This window comes from Prionailurus viverrinus, chromosome E1 (genome assembly GCF_022837055.1).
Source record: "Prionailurus viverrinus isolate Anna chromosome E1, UM_Priviv_1.0, whole genome shotgun sequence".
Lineage (NCBI taxonomy): Eukaryota > Metazoa > Chordata > Mammalia > Carnivora > Felidae > Prionailurus > Prionailurus viverrinus.
In genome coordinates, this window is record NC_062574.1 from 17,226,772 (window position 1) to 17,244,587 (window position 17,816).

Below are 17,816 nucleotides of genomic sequence, written 5' to 3' on the forward strand. Positions count from 1 at the left end.
ACATTTAAAAATGGTTAAAATGTTAAATTTTGTTAAATGTATTGTATCGCAATTACAATCACTAAATTTAAAAATTAAAGCCTAAAGATTCTGTATTTAAAAAACTACATGTTATAAAATGAATTCATATAATAAATAGAATAAATACAATCTGACAAGAACTAATTGAGTAATAGAGAACTAAAGTGGTATCAATGTAGAATCAGTAATTTTATTTTTTGTTTCTCAAATTATTACACACTGCCCATTTTTCAGACTATACTGCCTGTTGATTATTAAAGTTTGTTTAAAATAAGTCTTACACAATTTCTAAACCACTAAAAAATTATACTCAATATAATTTATTGTTAAATGTATCTTACTCTAGTTTACCTCCTCAGAAACTGGTAATTTCTCTATGATAGAGTTATGTATTAAACCACAGTTTAAAAAAGTAATAAGCTCACTTCAGCAGCACATATACTAAAAAATTAAAAGCAAGGGACACAAGCTGGAAGGCTTTTGGCATGCCACAAATGTCCTGTTTAAGGTTCTAGGCACAATTTTAATGGGTATATTTAGTTTCTGAAAGAAAATTCACTGCGATAGACACTTAATATTTCTACACTTTTCTTTAGGTACGTTTTATGTTTCTGAAAGAATTCCCATCTACCCCTAATTAAAACCAGTATGTCATTCTCTAACATACCAGTAAGAATGGATATATTTCACCCACCTCAGTAGACTGCTTCCCACTATAAGACATTTTCTTGATAGCCACCACTTCATTGGTGCGCACATCTCGTGCCTAAAAAAATAAAGGACCGTTGTGAAAATGAACACAATAAATCTGGGCAATTATTTATCTCTCTGAGCATAAAAGCATTTATAAGCTATCATGTCAAAAAGGACATCAAAAGTGCTTTCAAATACCTTAAAAAATAATAAATATATATGAAAATTTATCAAATTATCCAGGAGCTCATACTTTGGAAAGAAAAATAAAGCAAGTTTATTTTTAGTGATCTACTTGAGAGAAAAAATATAGAAAATTTTTTTTTTTTTTAGAAATTTTAATAGTACTATACACAGAAAGAAAACAAGACTAGTTAGTATATGTAAGTCTATGCTAATCGATTTTGAAATCTCAACGAAATGGACAGTTTTCTAGGTAAGAATTAATAAAACTGATCTAAAGAAAAAATGTAAAAAAAAAACAATGGTGGCAGATTGAATACCAATTAATTATCTTTAAAATAGCCTTAAGTAGAAAATAGTTTTACCAGGGGAAATTTCCAAGATATAAGTGGGAACAAAGGAAAAGATATCCCATTAGTTTTATGAAGGCAGTATAACCCCAATAACTAAAACCTCACAAATAGCACAAAATAGAGTACCAATTTTGTTTGAAAATATAGATAAAAGCTCTAAATAAAATTTAAAAACCAAATATTACATGGCATTAAAAGAAATTTTCATTTGGATAAAATATACTACAATCATATAAATGCAAAAGACTCTGATAATAGGAAAACACTTCATCATTTCAATTTTTTTTAAGTTAAAGGGGAAAAATATTATGTAAATGCTCAATAAATGCTAGAAATGCAGGAAAGGCCGAATGCTAAATGTACTCAGCTGCAGGAAAGGTAAAATTCCTAGAAAACCCAGATGAGAAAGGTAATTCCTCAACATGACAAATCATGTCTATTGTAAACAACTGCTAATCAGAATTAGAATGCTACAATGATATCACAATTATTTACCATTCTTATGGAACTTCTGAAAAAAGTAATAAAAATGTAACAGAAAGACAATTTTTAACTCTTGGAAAGGAAGGCCAAACTCTTATTATATGTATATATACACACACACAGTATTGAGTTCATAAAAGGGTCAAGACCATTTCAAATCACCTGTGGAAGAAATGATCTTCAGTTTAGACTTTAATAAATTCCAAAAGGTCAAAATACTCTAAAATTAATTATGATGACAGCTATAACTCCTATTTGCTAAAATCATTGGAATGCACAATTAAAGTTGGTGAACTTACGGTATGTAACTCATGCCTCAAAACTTGTTAAAAAAATAAATAGCACATATGTAAATTATACCTCTATAGCATTGCTTTAAAAACTTTTTAAAAAAAGACACTGTTGGGGCGCCCGGGTGGCGCAGTCGGTTGAGCGTCCGACTTCAGCCAGGTCACGATCTCGCGGTCCGTGAGTTCGAGCCCCGCATCAGGCTCTGGGCTGATTGCTCAGAGCCTGGAGCCTGTTTCTGATTCTGTGTCTCCCTCTTTCTCTGCCCCTCCCCCGTTCATGCTCTGTCTCTCTCTATCCCAAAAAAAATAAATAAACGTTGGAAAAAAAAAAAATTAAAAAAAAAAAAAAAGACACTGTTTGGGGGGCGCCTGGTGGCTCAGTCGATTAAGTGTCCAACTTCGGCTCAGGTCATGATCTCATGATTCCTAAGTTCAAGCCCTGCGTTGGGCTCTGTGCTGACATCTGGGAGCCTGGAGCCTGCTTCGGATTCCGTGTCTCCCTCTCTCTCTCTGCCCCTCCCTGCTCTCTCTCTCTCTCTCTCTCTCAAAAATAAACATTAAAAAAATTTTTTTTTAATTTTTTTAATGGAACTGTATGTGGTCTTTTGTGTTTGCTCCTTTCATTTAGCATAATGTTTTCAAGATTCATGACTAATGATGTTAAGCATCATTTTTTGTGCTTCGTGGCCATTTGCGTATCTTCTTTGGAGAAATGTTAATTCAGATCCTTTACCCATTTTTAAATTGTCTTTTCATGACTGAGTTATAAGAGTTCTTTATATTCTAGACAAATCCCTTATCAGATATGTGATTTAAAAATATTTTCTCCTGTTTTGTAGATTGTCTTTCCAAGTTTTGAAACACAGAAGTTTTTTTTATTTTGATGAAGTCCAGTTTTTGTATTTAAAACATTTTTTAATGTTTTATTTATTTATTTTATTTATTTATTTATTTTTTCAACGTTTATTTATTTTTGGGACAGAGAGAGACAGAGCATGAACGGGGGAGGGGCAGAGAGAGAGGGAGACACAGAATCGGAAGCAGGCTCCAGGCTCTGAGCCATCAGCCCAGAGCCTGACGCGGGGCTCGAACTCCCGGACCGCGAGATCGTGACCTGGCTGAAGTCGGACGCTTAACCGACTGCGCCACCCAGGCGCCCATTTATTTTTGAAAGAGAGAATGTGAGCAGGGGAGAGACAGAGGGGGACAGAGAATCGGAAGTGGACTCTGTGTAGACAGCAAAGAGCTCAATGTGGGACTTGAACCCATGAACCATGAGATCATGACCTGAGCTGAAGTCAAGACGCTTAACTGACTGAGCCACCTAGACGGCCCTATCTACTTTCTTTTGTCGCTCATGCTTTTGGTGTCATATCTAAGAATCCTTTGCCAAAACCAAGATTGTGCAGATTTACCCCTATGTTTTCTTCTAAAGTGTTATAGTTTTAACTATTACATATAGGTCTTTGATCCATTTTGGAAAAAAAAATTTTTTTAAGGTTTATTTTTAATTTTTGAGACAGAAAGAGAGCATGAATGGGGGAGGGTCAGAGAGAGGGAGACACAGAATCTGAAACAGGCTCTAGGCTCTGAGCTGTCAGCACAGAGCCCGACACGGGGCTAGAACTCACAGACCGAGAGATCATGACCTGAGCCAAAGTCAGATGCTTAACCGACTGAGCCACCCAGGCGCCCCTCTTTGATCCATTTTGAATTTTTACATATGGTATGAAGGATCCAATCTCACTGTTTTGCATTAAACAGCTGCACTTTTTAATTAACCTAAGATAAAGCTTGATTTAAAAGTGGGTATACCAGGGGTGCTTAGATGGCTCAGTAGGTTGAATATATGACTTCAGCTCAGGTCATGATCTCATAGTTCATGGTTCAAGCCCTGCAATGGGCTGTGTGCTGACAGCTCAGAGCCTGGAGCCTGCTTCAGATTCTATGTCTCCCTGTCTCTTTGCTCCTCCCCTGCTTGTTCTCTTTCTCTCTCTCTCTCTCAAAAATAAGTAAACATTAAAAAATAAAAGAGGGTATACCAAATGCAAATCAATATTCTGGATCAGATTCTAAAAACAGAAGAGACAGTAGTTTTAAAAACTGGAAAACTCTGAGTATCTGGTTTATAGTATCATTTGATCAATATTGATTTCTTAGCTGTGATAAAGGTAATGTTGATAAAACATTATATAACATGTTAACATTAAGAGAAATGGGTGAAAATTACATGGAAAGGGGTGCTTGGGTGGCTCAGTCGGTTAAGCATCTGACTTCAGCTCAGGTCATGATCTCACACTCTGTGAGTTCAAGCCCCACGTAGGGCCCTGTACCGACAGCTCAGAGCCTGGAGCCTGCTTTGGATTCTGTGTCTCCCTCTCTCTCTGACCCTCCCCTGCTCATGCTCTCTCTCACTCTCAAAAATGAATGTTAAAAAAATTTTTTTTAATTAAAAAAAAAAAAAAGAAAATTACAGGGAAAAACTCTTTACTGTAACTGCAAAATCTTCTGCAATGCTAAGATATTTTATAATAGTAAATTAAAGGGGCTGCTGGGTGGCTCACTCAATCATCCAACTTCGGCTCAGATCACGATCTTGTGGTTTGTGAGTTTGAGCCCCACATCGGCTCTGTGTTGACAGCTCAGAGCCTGAAACCTGCTTTGCATTCTGTGTCTCCCTCTCTCTCTGCCCCTCCCCTGCTCACGCTCTGTGTCTGTCTCTCAATAATGTTAAAAAAGTTTCTTAAATAAAATAGTAAATTAAAAAAATTAGTATAATTTATTAAAATCCAAACTTATTAGTAATGATTACATTAAAATTAAATGACAAAATGAGATCCTTTGCCTATTATGTCTAAAAATAAAAATATGTAATGTCTACAAATGTTTTTCTCTCCTTTGGGACCACATGTTGTGCCTCCTCATCATGCCTTATTAGTCTCCTCTAATCTAGAACAATTCCTCAACCTTTGTCTTTTATGACACTGTCATTTTTTAAAAAATATGCAGTGATATTTTATAGAATGTTATTAAATTTGTGCTTGTCTGGCATTTCTTCAAGATTAGATTCTGGTTATATGTCCTTGGCCAAAATACTACAAGAGTAATATCGTGTCCTGATTTTCAGGGTGTCATATCTGTAGGTATACAAGGTCTGTCTGTTCCTCCTTGATGTTACTAATTTTTATAACCCACTCAAGCACTGTCTCTTCTTTTCCAATGTATATAGTTAGAGTTACTATTTTCTACCTTGTATCTAACAAGGAATTTGTGAAGAGATGTTTTTTTTAAGTTTATTTATTTATTTTGAGAGACTGAGCACAAGCAGGGGAGGGGCAGAGAGAGAATCCCAAGCAGGTTCCGCACTGTCAGGGAGGGGCCTGCTGTGGGATCATGATCTGAGCCAAAATCAAAAGTCAAAGGCTTAACCTACTGAGCCACCCAGGCACCACTGTGGAGAGATACTTTTAAATCACGTAAACATCCTGCTCCAAAAACTTTTCCCCTAGATTACCAACCGCTGAAGTTTCTAGCCCCAAACAATCTTCACTATGATTACAAAATGCTGATTTTTTCCAACTCTACCATTCCCTTCACATTTAACAGTCAGCATTCTGTTATAAGGAAAAGCCCTCCTTTTTTTTTTTAATTTTTAATGTTTATTTATTTTTGAGAGAGACACATAGGGAAAAGCCCTCCCTTTTTATTCATCCATCTATTATCTGTCATGGAAATGACGGATTCCTATTTTTATTCAATAGGCTATAATCGATTACCATTACAATTTTTTTTTAATGTTTAATTACTACTGAGAGAGAGAGAGAGAGAGAGAGAGAGAGAGAGAGATACAGAGTGAGCAGGCAAGTGGTAGAGAGAGGGAGACAGAATCCGAAGCAGGTTTCAGGCTCTGAGCTGTAAGCACAGAGCCTGCTGCTGGGTTTGAACTCACAAACTGCGAGATCATGACTTGGGCTGAAGTCAGTTGCTTAACCGACTGAGCCACCCAGGTACCCCAATCCATTACCATTTTATATTGATGCTCAAATAATTCCAGATTTGGCCAGTGGGAGCCCCCTCACTCTGGTTTCATGTCCTTTTGCCAGGCCCCATCTTTTTTTTCTAAAGCACTTTTTTAACTTTCTGGCACAAGATTTTCTAAGGCTTATCTTTTAATGTTCTAGCCCTGAAACAGAATGAGCCATTACTCCAAGGAGCTCTTGCTCGGTTTAGTGAGGAATTCAAGATCTGAATATTCTCTGGTACTGAGGTATCACTGCGGTGACCTTCTTGCAGCAGATAGATAGGTAGATAGGTAGATAGGTAGGTAGGTAGGTAGGTAGATAGAGACACACAGACAGACAGACAGACAAAGAAGATATATCCTATCAAATCCCACAGGGTTCTTCCTTACTTTCCCTGATTCCATATTTCTCTCTTCTTTCGAAGTTAGGATCCTGACTCTAAATAACATCAATATTGGGGCCCCTCGGTGGCTCAGTCTGTTAAGTGGCTGACTCTTCATGATCTCACGGTCGTGAGTTCAAGCCCCACCTCGAGCTCTATGCTCACAGCTTGGAGCCTGCTTCAGATCCTGTCTTCCTCTCTCTGCCCCTTCCCAGCTCCCAAGTGCTTGCTCTCTCTCTCAAAAATAAACGTTAAAAAAATTTTAAATAATATCAGTATTATTCACTGCTCAATCCTTTAACACATAGTTTCAGAACTGTCACATCCATCTGAATATGTAAGAAATGTATTAAGAGTTGAAAATTTGTCTCCAGTTTCTTTCTCCCAAGACTGAGGGTATATAGTTAAAATACTGTGTACAAAAGTTACTTGCATTAGTTCTATTCTGTCCTCCAATGTGGTTATACCTGAAATACAGTTGGATTCATTGTTCTTGTTTTCCTTTGATTTCAGTGACATGCCCCCCCCACATACTGAGTAAATTTTAATTTTTAAATATGTAAAACATTTATTACCCAAAGAGGTGAATTCAAACAAGGATCATTCCATCCTCTATCTCTTCCATTCTATTCCCCACAACTGTCACCATTCTGTATCTTGAATTGTTGGTTGTGTAGGGGCATAATTTGTCTAATTTCATCAAACTATATACATTTAATATCTGTATATTTATGTACATAAATTGTACTCAATAAAAACAGTCAATTTAAAAAATACTACTGGCACACTGAATGTCTACAAGTCAGGGTTTTCTCAGTGTGGTTCTTTTATTGGGCCCAATTCTAAGATTCTATGTGTATTTTTCCTGTGTTCTGTATTTCTCCACACTAGTGTATATGGAGGAACAAGCATAAATACAGACAAAACTATAATACAAAAAAAAGCTTGTTTTTGAAATAATCTGTTTTCTAGGTCCCTCCTCCTTCAACTAGTGTCCAATCTGGAAAGTAAACAAATGTGATCAACATCAAATGCACACTTACGACATGTGTACATAACAAGATTCTTCAAGGATATATACCTAACTGTTAATAATAGCTGTCCTTGGGTAGTGAAATTATAGATGGAGTTTTTATTCTTTACTCTTTTTGTGTCCAACTTACAAATGGGATATAAATCAAAAGTTCAAATTGTTAAGAATTTGAAACAAATTTTCTCTAGGGGAATAATATTTTAAATTGTGATTTTATTCCAAAGGTGCCCATTAAAAAAAATTAAATCCATAATAACTGTCAAAATGTTAAACATCTATATAACATTTGTTGCTTGAGGGGAAAATAAGCAATTTTAATAGGAAGAAGAAATAAAGAATGTGAATGGAGTTTTTCCCCTACAGATTAAGAAAGGAATTCTTAGAGATGTTTTATGACTTTAGAGTAGTAGTTCATTGGTTTGCTTTTATTTATTTATTTGTTATCATTTGAGAGAGAGCGAGTGTGCGAGCTCAGCATGAGCAGGGGAGGGGCAGAGAGAGAAGGAGAGAGAGAATCCCAAGTAGGCGTCACTCTGTAAGCAGAGCCTAACACAGGGCTCGACCCCACAAACCATGAGATCATGACCTGAGCCAAAATCAAGAGTTGGGCACTTAACCCACTGAGCCACCCAGGCGCCCCCATTGGTTTGCTTTTAAAATTACAATTTTTAGGGGTGCCTTGGGTGGCTCAGCTGGTTGAGAGCATCATACTCTTTTTTTGTTAAGTTTATTTATTCTGAGAGAGACAGAGATCACAGGGGCAAAGAGTGAGGGAGAATCCCAGCAGGCTCTTTGCCACAAACCAACAAAGAGCCTGCTGTGGGGCTCAAACTCACAAACTGGGAGATCATGACCTGAGCCAAAATCAAGGGTCAGATGCCACCCAGGTGTCCCAAGCATCCTACTCTTTATTTTGGCTTAGATCATGATCCCAGGGTCATGAGATTGAGCCCCACATGTGGCTCTGTGCTGAGCCTGGAGCCTGCTTAAGATTCTTTCCTTGTCTCTGTCTCTCCCTCTCTCACTCCCTCTAACCCACTGCCCTGCTCATGCTCACTCATAAAATAAAATAACAATCTTAAAAATAATAAACATGTTTCTTTAGCTACCAATTTTGTCACCTGGAATCTTTATGAAGCGTACATTATTTCTCTGAAGTCAAGAGAAACTTCCTTTTCTTTTTTAGAAAAAGTCAATTTCTGGTTACAAATGAGCTTAAAAATTTTTTTCACGTTGAAATAATTACAGACTTATAGAAGTGTTGCAAAAATAGTACAGTTACCATATATCCTTCACCCTGCTTCCCATAATGTTAATATCTTTCATAGTACAGTACAATTATCAAAACTAGGAAATTAACAAGTTATTAACTATTAACTAAACTAAGACTTTATTTGAAGTTCACCAATTTTTCCACTAAAACCTTTTTTTCTGTTTCAGGATCCTACATTGCTTGGATATCATGTTGCCTTAGTGTCTTTCAGCCTGTGACAATTCCTCAACCTTTCTTTGTCTTTCATGACTTTGACACTTTTGAAAGACTATTGGTTATTTTGTTAACAGTGCCCAAACTGAGTTTACTTCCTCACGATTAGATTAATAAGAACAACACAGAAATGATGTGTCCTCAGTGTCATGTCGAGAGACGGAGTACATGATGTGAACACTGTTGATATTAACCTTGATCACTTAGTTAAGGCAGTCTGTCAGATTTATCCACTGATTTTCCCATTTCAATTAATAAATATCTTTGGGACCATACTTGAGATTATGCATATATCCTGTTCCTCCTCAGACTTTAATCCACTAATTTTTGCATCTATCAGTGGATCCTGGTTGTAACAATTATTTCCCTTAGTCATATTACATTTAATAACAGGAATTTTCATTATGTGTGTGTGTGTGTGTGTGTATGTACATCACACACACACACACACACACACCTTTGTGTTGTGTGAGACAGAAATACTAATACCTTCACAATTCCAATCCAACGCCAAAAGGTTATACCTAGCCTCCCCCCTTTATTTGTAACTTCTCAGTAAGAAAACTGGTTTTCATTATCTATAATATTATAATACATTTACTTATTCAAATCTACAATATAGTTTCAGAATTGCCAAACCATACACCTGTGAGAAACTAGAAACTAGAGTTCCTTTTGCCTTTAGTCTTATTCAGCCAAAATACTGTTTCCAAAATCATTTAAGAATAGGTTCTTTTCTTTCCCACCCACTTCTGTGTGTTTATGTTATTCATTTATAATACAGTTAAGGTTCAGGGCACCTGGATGGCTCAGTCAGTTAAGCGTCTGACTTCAACTCAGGTCATGACCTCACGGTCTGTCCGTTTGAGCCCCACACTGGAACCTGCTTCAAATTCTGTGTCTTCCTCTCTCTCTGCCCCTCCCCTGCTCATGGATGTCTGTCTCTGTCTCTCAAAAACAAACTTTATAATACAGTAAGGATCATTTGCTATAGTCTGTAGTCCATTTATGTTTCCCCATAACATAGTTTTTTTTTTTTAAATCAACATTAATGAACATTTAATAAACAGGTAAAATTCACTCTTTGTGGCATGCACTGTGAAGTAGATTACAATTTTTGGCAATTATCAACAAAACTACCATTAAATATTCATTTATAGTTTTTAAAAATATTTTTAATGTTTATTTATTTTTGAGAGTGAGCAGGTGGGGGCAGAGAGAGGGGAATAGAGGATCCAAAGCGGGCTCTGTACTGACAGCAGAGAGCCTGATGTGGGGCTTAGACCCACAAATCACAAGAACCAAAATTAGAGGCTTAACCAACTCAGTCACCCAGGCACCCCATTTGTGTGAACTTGAGTTTTCATTTCTCATGGATTAATATTTAGGAGTGAGATTGTTAAACACAATAGTATGTTTAACTTTTTTTTAAGAACTGCCAAACTGTTGGGGCGCCTGGGTGGCTCAGTCTGTTAAGCATCCAACTTTGGCTCAGGTAATGATCTCATGGTCTGTGAGTTCAAGTCCCGCCTCGGGCTCTGTGCTGACAGCTTGGAGCCTGGAGCCTGCTTCGGATTCTGTGTCTCCCTCTCTGTCTCTGACAACCACCACCCCCCCCCCCCCCCCGGCTTATGCTCTGTCTCTCTCGGTCTCAAAAATAAATAAATGTTTAAAAAAAAAGAAAGAACTGCCAAACTGTTTTCCACAGTGGCTAGACCATTTTACATTCCTACCAGCAATAAATGAGATCTCTAATTGCTTGACATGTTCACCAGTACTTGGCATTATATTTCTTTCATCTCATCTTTATTTCTAAGTCATTCTAACAGGCATGCAGTGATATCTCACTGTGGTCTTAACTTGTATTTCCTTTAAAACTAATGATGTTAAGTTTCTTTTTATATTTTTATTAACCATCTTTTTTTTTTTTTTTTTTTTTTTTTTTTGGTGATGTGTCTGTTTAGACTTTTGCTCAATGTTTATTAGGTTGTTTTCTTATCTATGTTTATTAGGGGCTTTAACAACCTTTATTAAGTTGTCTTCTCTGTTTGTTCTGGATACTAATCCTTTGTCATATATGTAACATGAAAACACTTTCTGACAGTCTGTGGCTTTCCTTTTCATCTCTTAAAAGCATCTTTCAAAAACCAAAAGTTTTTAATTTTGATAAAGCTCAATTTATAAGTTTTATCTGTTTGGATGGATAATGCTTTTCGTGTTAACAACTTTCTCCTATATTTTATTCTAAGAAGCTTCATAGGCTTTAAATGTAGCAATACAATCCATTTTGCATTAATTTTTATGTAAGGTGTAAGTCGAAGTTTATTTTTCTTTTTAAGATTTTGTCATTATTTTAATGTTTACTTATTTTTGAGAGAGAGAGCACAGACGCGAGAGCTTGGGGGTGGTGGTGGAGAGGATCTGAAGCAGGCTCTATGTTCAAGCAGAGCCCCAAAACTGTGAGATCATGACCTGAGCCAAAGTTGGACGCTTAACTGACTGAGCCACTCAGGCACCCCTAGATTTTATTTTTAAGTAATCTTTACACCCATCATGGGACTGAAACTCACAATCCTGGGATCAAGAGTCGCATACTCCACCAATTGAGTCAGCCAGGTGTCCCTCAAAGTTTATTTTTATACACATGCATGTCCAATTGCTCTGGCACTATTTGTTGAAAAATCTATCCTTTCTTCATTGATCTGCCATTGCACCCTTGCCAGGAATCTGTTCACTACATTTGTATGGGTCTATGTCTGGACTCTAGGTTTTGTTTATGAATTTATCCTTTCAACAATATCATATTATCTTGATTACTGTAGGTTTTTGAAATCAGATGGTTTGAGTTCTTGAACTTATTCACTTTTTCAGAATTGCTTTGGCTATTCTAGTTCCTTTGCTTTCCCCCAAATTTTAGAATATGCTTGTCAATATCTATTTTAAAAGCCTGCTGGGATTTTTATTGGGAATGCATTGAATCTATACATCAATCTGGAAACAGCTGACAGCATAACATTATTTAGTCTTCCAATCTATCAACACAGTATATCTCTTCAGTTATTTAGGTTTCCTTGGAATTTTTTCAATGTTTTATGGTTTTCAGAATACAAATCTTGTCCATTTTTTGTTGAATTTAAACTGAAGTTATTTCATTTTCTGGGTATTACAGACAGTACTTCTAGAATAAAACAAGTTCCAGTTGTTCACTGCAGACATACAGAAATACAATAGGTTTTCGTATATTGAGCTTGTATCCTGCAACTTTGCTAAACCCACGTATTAATTCCGGGCATTCTTTTGTAAACTGTTTGGGAATTTCCAAAGTAAATAATCATGTTGTATGTAACATGGTAAATATGTGGATAAATTTTAAAACTATTTTTTCTCTTAGATTCTTTAAAATATATAGGACTAAAGCAAAAACTGTTAACACTGAATTCTAGATTTATAATGCATGCAAATGTGGGGTGCCTGGTGGGCTTAGTTGGTGGATTGTACAACTCTTGATCTTGGGGTGGTGAGTTTGAGCACCACATGGGGTATAGAGATTACTTGGTGCATTTGGGTGACTCAGTTGGTTAAGTGCCTGATTCTTGATTTCAGCTCAGGTCATGACTTCCTGGTTCGTGAGATCGAGCCCTGCATTGGGCTCTGCGCTGACAGCTCAGAGCCTGCTTGGGTTTTTCTCTCTCAACAACAACAACGACAACAAAAAAATATATATATATTAATTTTTTGTATATATAAATATGTATATATTTATATATATATTATGTATGTAAAATATATATTATATAAATATACATATATATACATATATATATATATTTTTTTTTTACATTTGTTTATTTTTGAGAGACAGAGCACAAGTCGGGGAGCAGCAGAGAGAGAAGGAAACACAGAATCTGAAGCAGGATCCAGGCTCTGAGCTGTCAGCACAGAACCCGACATGGGGCTTGAACTCACAAACTATGAGATCATGACCTGAGCCAAAGTTGGACGCTTAACCAACTGAGCCACCCAGATGCCCCTACAAAAAGGATATAGGGAGGAGTACATAATTTCTACATTTTCCTTGAAGTGATTAATATTAACAAATAAAGTGAAAAGAAGATGGGATATTCTTCTTGTAGAGAATAAGATAATAATAGAGGAACACCTGAGTGGCTCAGTTGGTTAAGTGTCCAACTCTTGATTTTGGCTCAGGTCATGAACTCACAGTTCTTGAGATTGAGCCCCTCCCCTCCCACTAGGCTCTGCACTGATAGCAAGGAGCCTGCTTGGGATTCTCTCTCCTTCCCTCCTTCCTTCCCTCTATCTCTCTCAAAACAAACAAACATTAAAAAAAAAGAATAGAAAAGTTTTAAGTGTTTGTATATACACATAACCAAATGCTATGTAGAACAGAAATAAATGAACTGTAAGTAATTAAAGAGTACAATACTGGGGCGCCTGGGTGGCTCAGTTGGTTGGGCAACCGATTTCGGTTTAGGTCATGATCTCACAGTTTGTGAGTTCAAGCCCCGCATCAGGCTCTGTACTGACAGCTCAGAGCCCAGAGCCTGCTTTGGATTCTGTGTCTCTCCCTCTCTCTGTCCCCTCCCCTGCTCACACTCTGTGTCTGTCTCTCAATAATAAATAAATGTTAAAAAAAAAAATTAAAAAAAAAAAGAGTACAATATTTCATGTCATCTATTCTCACTGCCTGAGAATAAAGGTAAAGACAAAACTGGTTATAGGCCTAAAGACAAGATAATGCTGTAGAGAGAGAAAAAAAAAAGTAGGAAAAAAATATATACAACTAATATATATATATACACATATATATGTATATATAATATATATACAACAAAAAATGTATACACCTAATCATTTTGTTTGAAGCCATAAAACTGTGAAGATCCACTTGGGAGCCATTTTAATGAACCAATTAACAATGATCTGAAATCACCACCAGGTGTAAATAGTCTTTCTATATCTTTTTTGTATATTTATATCTTTCATTAACATTAAACAATTTGCTATAGCCACTGAAAATATAAAACTTGCCAAGCTCCTAAAAGAATATATATTCACAAAACCTTACACTAGAAAAAAGAGGTAAACATTACATCTCATTTTTTAAAACAAAGAAAATACTTAAAAAATAAATAAATGAATTTGCTAGAATCATACATGGTCTGCCCTATTTGTTGGCAAGTTAGTTGGCTCCTAAGCCAGTGCAATGTAGCCCATCTAATGACATCATGCTGTTTATATTTAAGATACTGGAAACTAAAAGAGAAAATATTTTTTAAATGTTTATTTTTGAGAGAGACAGAGAGAGAGAAAGTGTGAGCGGGGGAGGGGCAGAGAGAAAGGGGGAGAGAGGATCCGAAGTGGACTCTTTGCTGACAGCAGAGAGCCTGATTCAGGGCTCAAACTCAAGAACTGTGAGATCATCACCTGAGATCTGTCTCAGGTTGGATGCTTAACTGACTGAGCCATGCAGGTGCCCAAGACATTTTTATCTTCCTGGCAATGCAGAGATAGTCCTTTTGGACATCTGACTCTTTGGCTTGGTTTCAAATACTTAAGATACCAGCCCTTGATTAACCTGCCTGATGAGACAGCTAGGACAGCTGGCTCAATCAGAGTATATTTAAACTTAAGGTGATCCTTATGGTCAATTAATGAAAATTCAGAAATATTATACAAAGTCCTTTTAGTCATCTAAAAAAAATTTGATGAGAGGGTCCTTCCTCTATATACCCTATAGATAGACCCCACACATTAAGCTCTGTCATGGGGTAGGAGTGACAGGAAACAAAAACCAAAGCATGCATTCATGCATACACACACATGCTACATACACACATACACAGGTTTATTTGATACCACGAAATATGAACGTTAGTAACCTAGAAATGTAACTGTGGCAAAAATATTCAATTCTGGGCTATATTCAAACTTTGCTCATTTACCTGGTACATGTTTCCCATACATCAAGACATTTAACAGAAAACACCTGCTTTGGGGCCACTGGATGGCTCAGTCCCGTTAAGCATCAAACTTGATCTCAGCTCAGGTCATGATCTCATGGTTCATTGGATGGAGCCCTGCCATCGGGCTCCGTGCTGACTGTACAGAGCCTGCTTGGGATTCTTGCTCTCCCTCTTTTTCTACCCATGCCCCACTCACCCTCTTTCTCTCTCAAAACAAATAAAAAGGAAAGAAAGAAAGAAAGAAAGAAAGAAAGAAAGAAAGAAAGAACACCTGATATGAGTAGCTGCCCTTGACTCCTTGAGGCTTTCATGCATGTACCCATGCATTTCCTGATGGGTGGTCCTAATCTGAACCTAGGTTTCCTGACTTCCTAAAACAGCATTTTTCTGGTTTCCCTCCCTCAGACACACAGTAAAGTTAGTATAGGTCAGTGAATCTTTGTTATGCCTTCCAATAAGTCAGAAGTCAGCACACATTTTCTATAAAGAAATATTAGTAGTAGTATTTTAGGCTTTCTGAGCCAAATACATATATTATCCTTTTTCTGTTGCATCTTCTTCTTCCTTTTAAGTAATCTCTACATCCAACATGGGGCTCGAACTTTATAACCCCAAAATCAAATGTGGCATGCTCTACTGACTGAGCCAGCCAGGAGTCCCTGTAAAAACCATTCTTAACTTGGAAGTTGAGCAAAAGTGGTTCATAGGCTGGATTTATTTGGCCCATGGGCTATCGTTTCCCAGACACTACTATAGATTAATCCTTAGTTAACACTTTTCCACATTTGGTTTGAAACTTTCTAAAATACATATTATCACCATATTGTCATTACTTATCATTGAAAAGGATTTGAGAATACATATTCTCACCCTTGGTTCCAAAGTACTTCTTCATATATCTCCTGAGAACAAAAACATTCTCTTGAATAACCCCAATACATTATCAAATTTAGAAAATTTAGTATTGATAGAATACTATTATCTAGTGCATATATAGTCCATACTCAAATTTCACCAACTATCTTAGTAATGTCCTCTATAGGAATTATTTTCCAATCTCTGATCACATATTGTGTTTAACTGGGTCTCTTCTAAGCCAGCTCCTGATATCCATCTTAAACCAATTTGCTTTAGTTGGTCCCATGAGATCCTTACTTTGGGAACTATGCAACTTTCTCTCCCAAACACAGCTCTCTGAAATGTTCTAGCCTGCCTAGGACAATCCCAAAAACTATTGTATAAGGAAGTCTAAGCACTAGAGAATCACCCCCATACACACACAAAATTCTTTTCCATGGGTGAGGCACTACAATGTGTACCCTCTTATCAGAAAACAAGTTCTCTTATTCTATCAATTTAAACTTGAGCTCAAAAATATGTATTCATGGGGCACCTGGCTGGCTCAGTCAGTAGGGCAGGCAACTCTTGATCTCAGGGTCATGAGTTCAAGTCCCACACTGGGTGTAGAGCTTACTTAATTAAAAAAAAAGTGTATTCACCTCTCTACCCTCAGTGCCACTATCTAGTTTAAGCTCTCAGTATTTCATAAATTATTATAAAAGCTTCATTACTACAAAAGCTTCTCTTCTTTGATCTTTGACAATGCCAATCTTTCCTCCACACTTTCCTCCACACTTTTTATAACAAATGGAAATGCAATATTTCTCTTGCACTTCAGTGGTTCCCTCAAAACTTCAGAATAAAGCCTACATTTCTTTAGTGTTTGTTTATTTTTGAGAGAGAGAGAGAGAAAACGTGAGCAGGGTAGGGGCGGTGGGGTGGGGGTGGGGGGACAACAGAGAATCTGAAGTGGACTGTGCTGACAGCAGAGAACCCAATGTGGGGCTCAAACTCAAGACCCTGAGATCATGAGCTGAGTCGACGTTGGACGCTTAACCTACTGAGCCACCCAGGTGCCCCAAGCCTACATTTCTGAGTACAGGGTAGGGGGCTGTCTTCAAAAGCCTTTGCTTGCCTTTCCTTTTTACCTTCCTCTGATACATCCTCAAGTCCCGACTGCAACCTTAATTCAAAACCTACTTGCTTCACTTGCTTCAACAAGGACTACTGACAAGTTATGGATTGGGGTAATACAATTTTATAGATTTAAAATTTTTAAATCGTTGACATTTTGCTAATATGTGATTTAACTCAGTCCCTTTAATGTAAGAAAAGGATAATAACATTACTTCCCCCAATGGATAGATCATATGGGCAGGTCTAAAGAAAAGAGAAAATCTACAGAAATTCTATACTTTTCATTATTAACAATGAAACACCAATTGCTCCAAAAACACATATATTTACAGAATGATATATGAAAAGCCCAAACAAGTACAAATAATATCAAAATTTAACCTACGAAAATCTCACTACTACTTCTTGCCCAAACAACCATAAAAACAGGAAGTATATGCAAAGCAATTGTATGAAACTGTTAAAGAGCAACAAATGCAGGCAAGGCTTTAGAGACGAGAATTAGAATGCTTGCAAGAAGAATAAAATACAAAATGAGATGTAAATTTACTCCAGCTTCATCCCTGAACACGTGGTACAGGAAAATAGAGTCCAAGAAGAAAGCTAAGGTGAGGAGACAGAGGCCAGAGAATAAGAGTTTCCAAAATGTAAGACTTTACAAAGCATCATCTCAGAAAACAAAGCTGAAAAGCAGCAGCAAATTATCAAAAATCTGCAAATTATCCTCAGGTAAATAATCAATTTCTAAGCACATAGCTGCATAAGGCTCCCAGAAACCCAGCAGAAAATAGCAGCTGGAAGACTAATCAGCAAAGCTGTCAAAACACAAGAAGTGCTGGAGAGATGGAGATTGGAATTCAAACCCCACCAAAATGACTGAGCCTTGATAAACACCCAAACATTCAGTTG

General features: G+C 36.9%; 1 protein-coding gene across 1 annotated transcript in view; it reads right to left on the minus strand.

Moving 5' to 3' along the window:
• The window catches only part of TAOK1 (TAO kinase 1), a 146,364-nt gene that overhangs the window by 57,473 nt on the left and 71,075 nt on the right, over positions 1–17,816 (minus strand). The window contains exon 3 of the mRNA XM_047832129.1: positions 716–787. Within this exon, the coding sequence (XP_047688085.1) occupies positions 716–787 (72 nt within the window). The remainder of the gene's footprint in view (positions 1–715; positions 788–17,816) is intronic.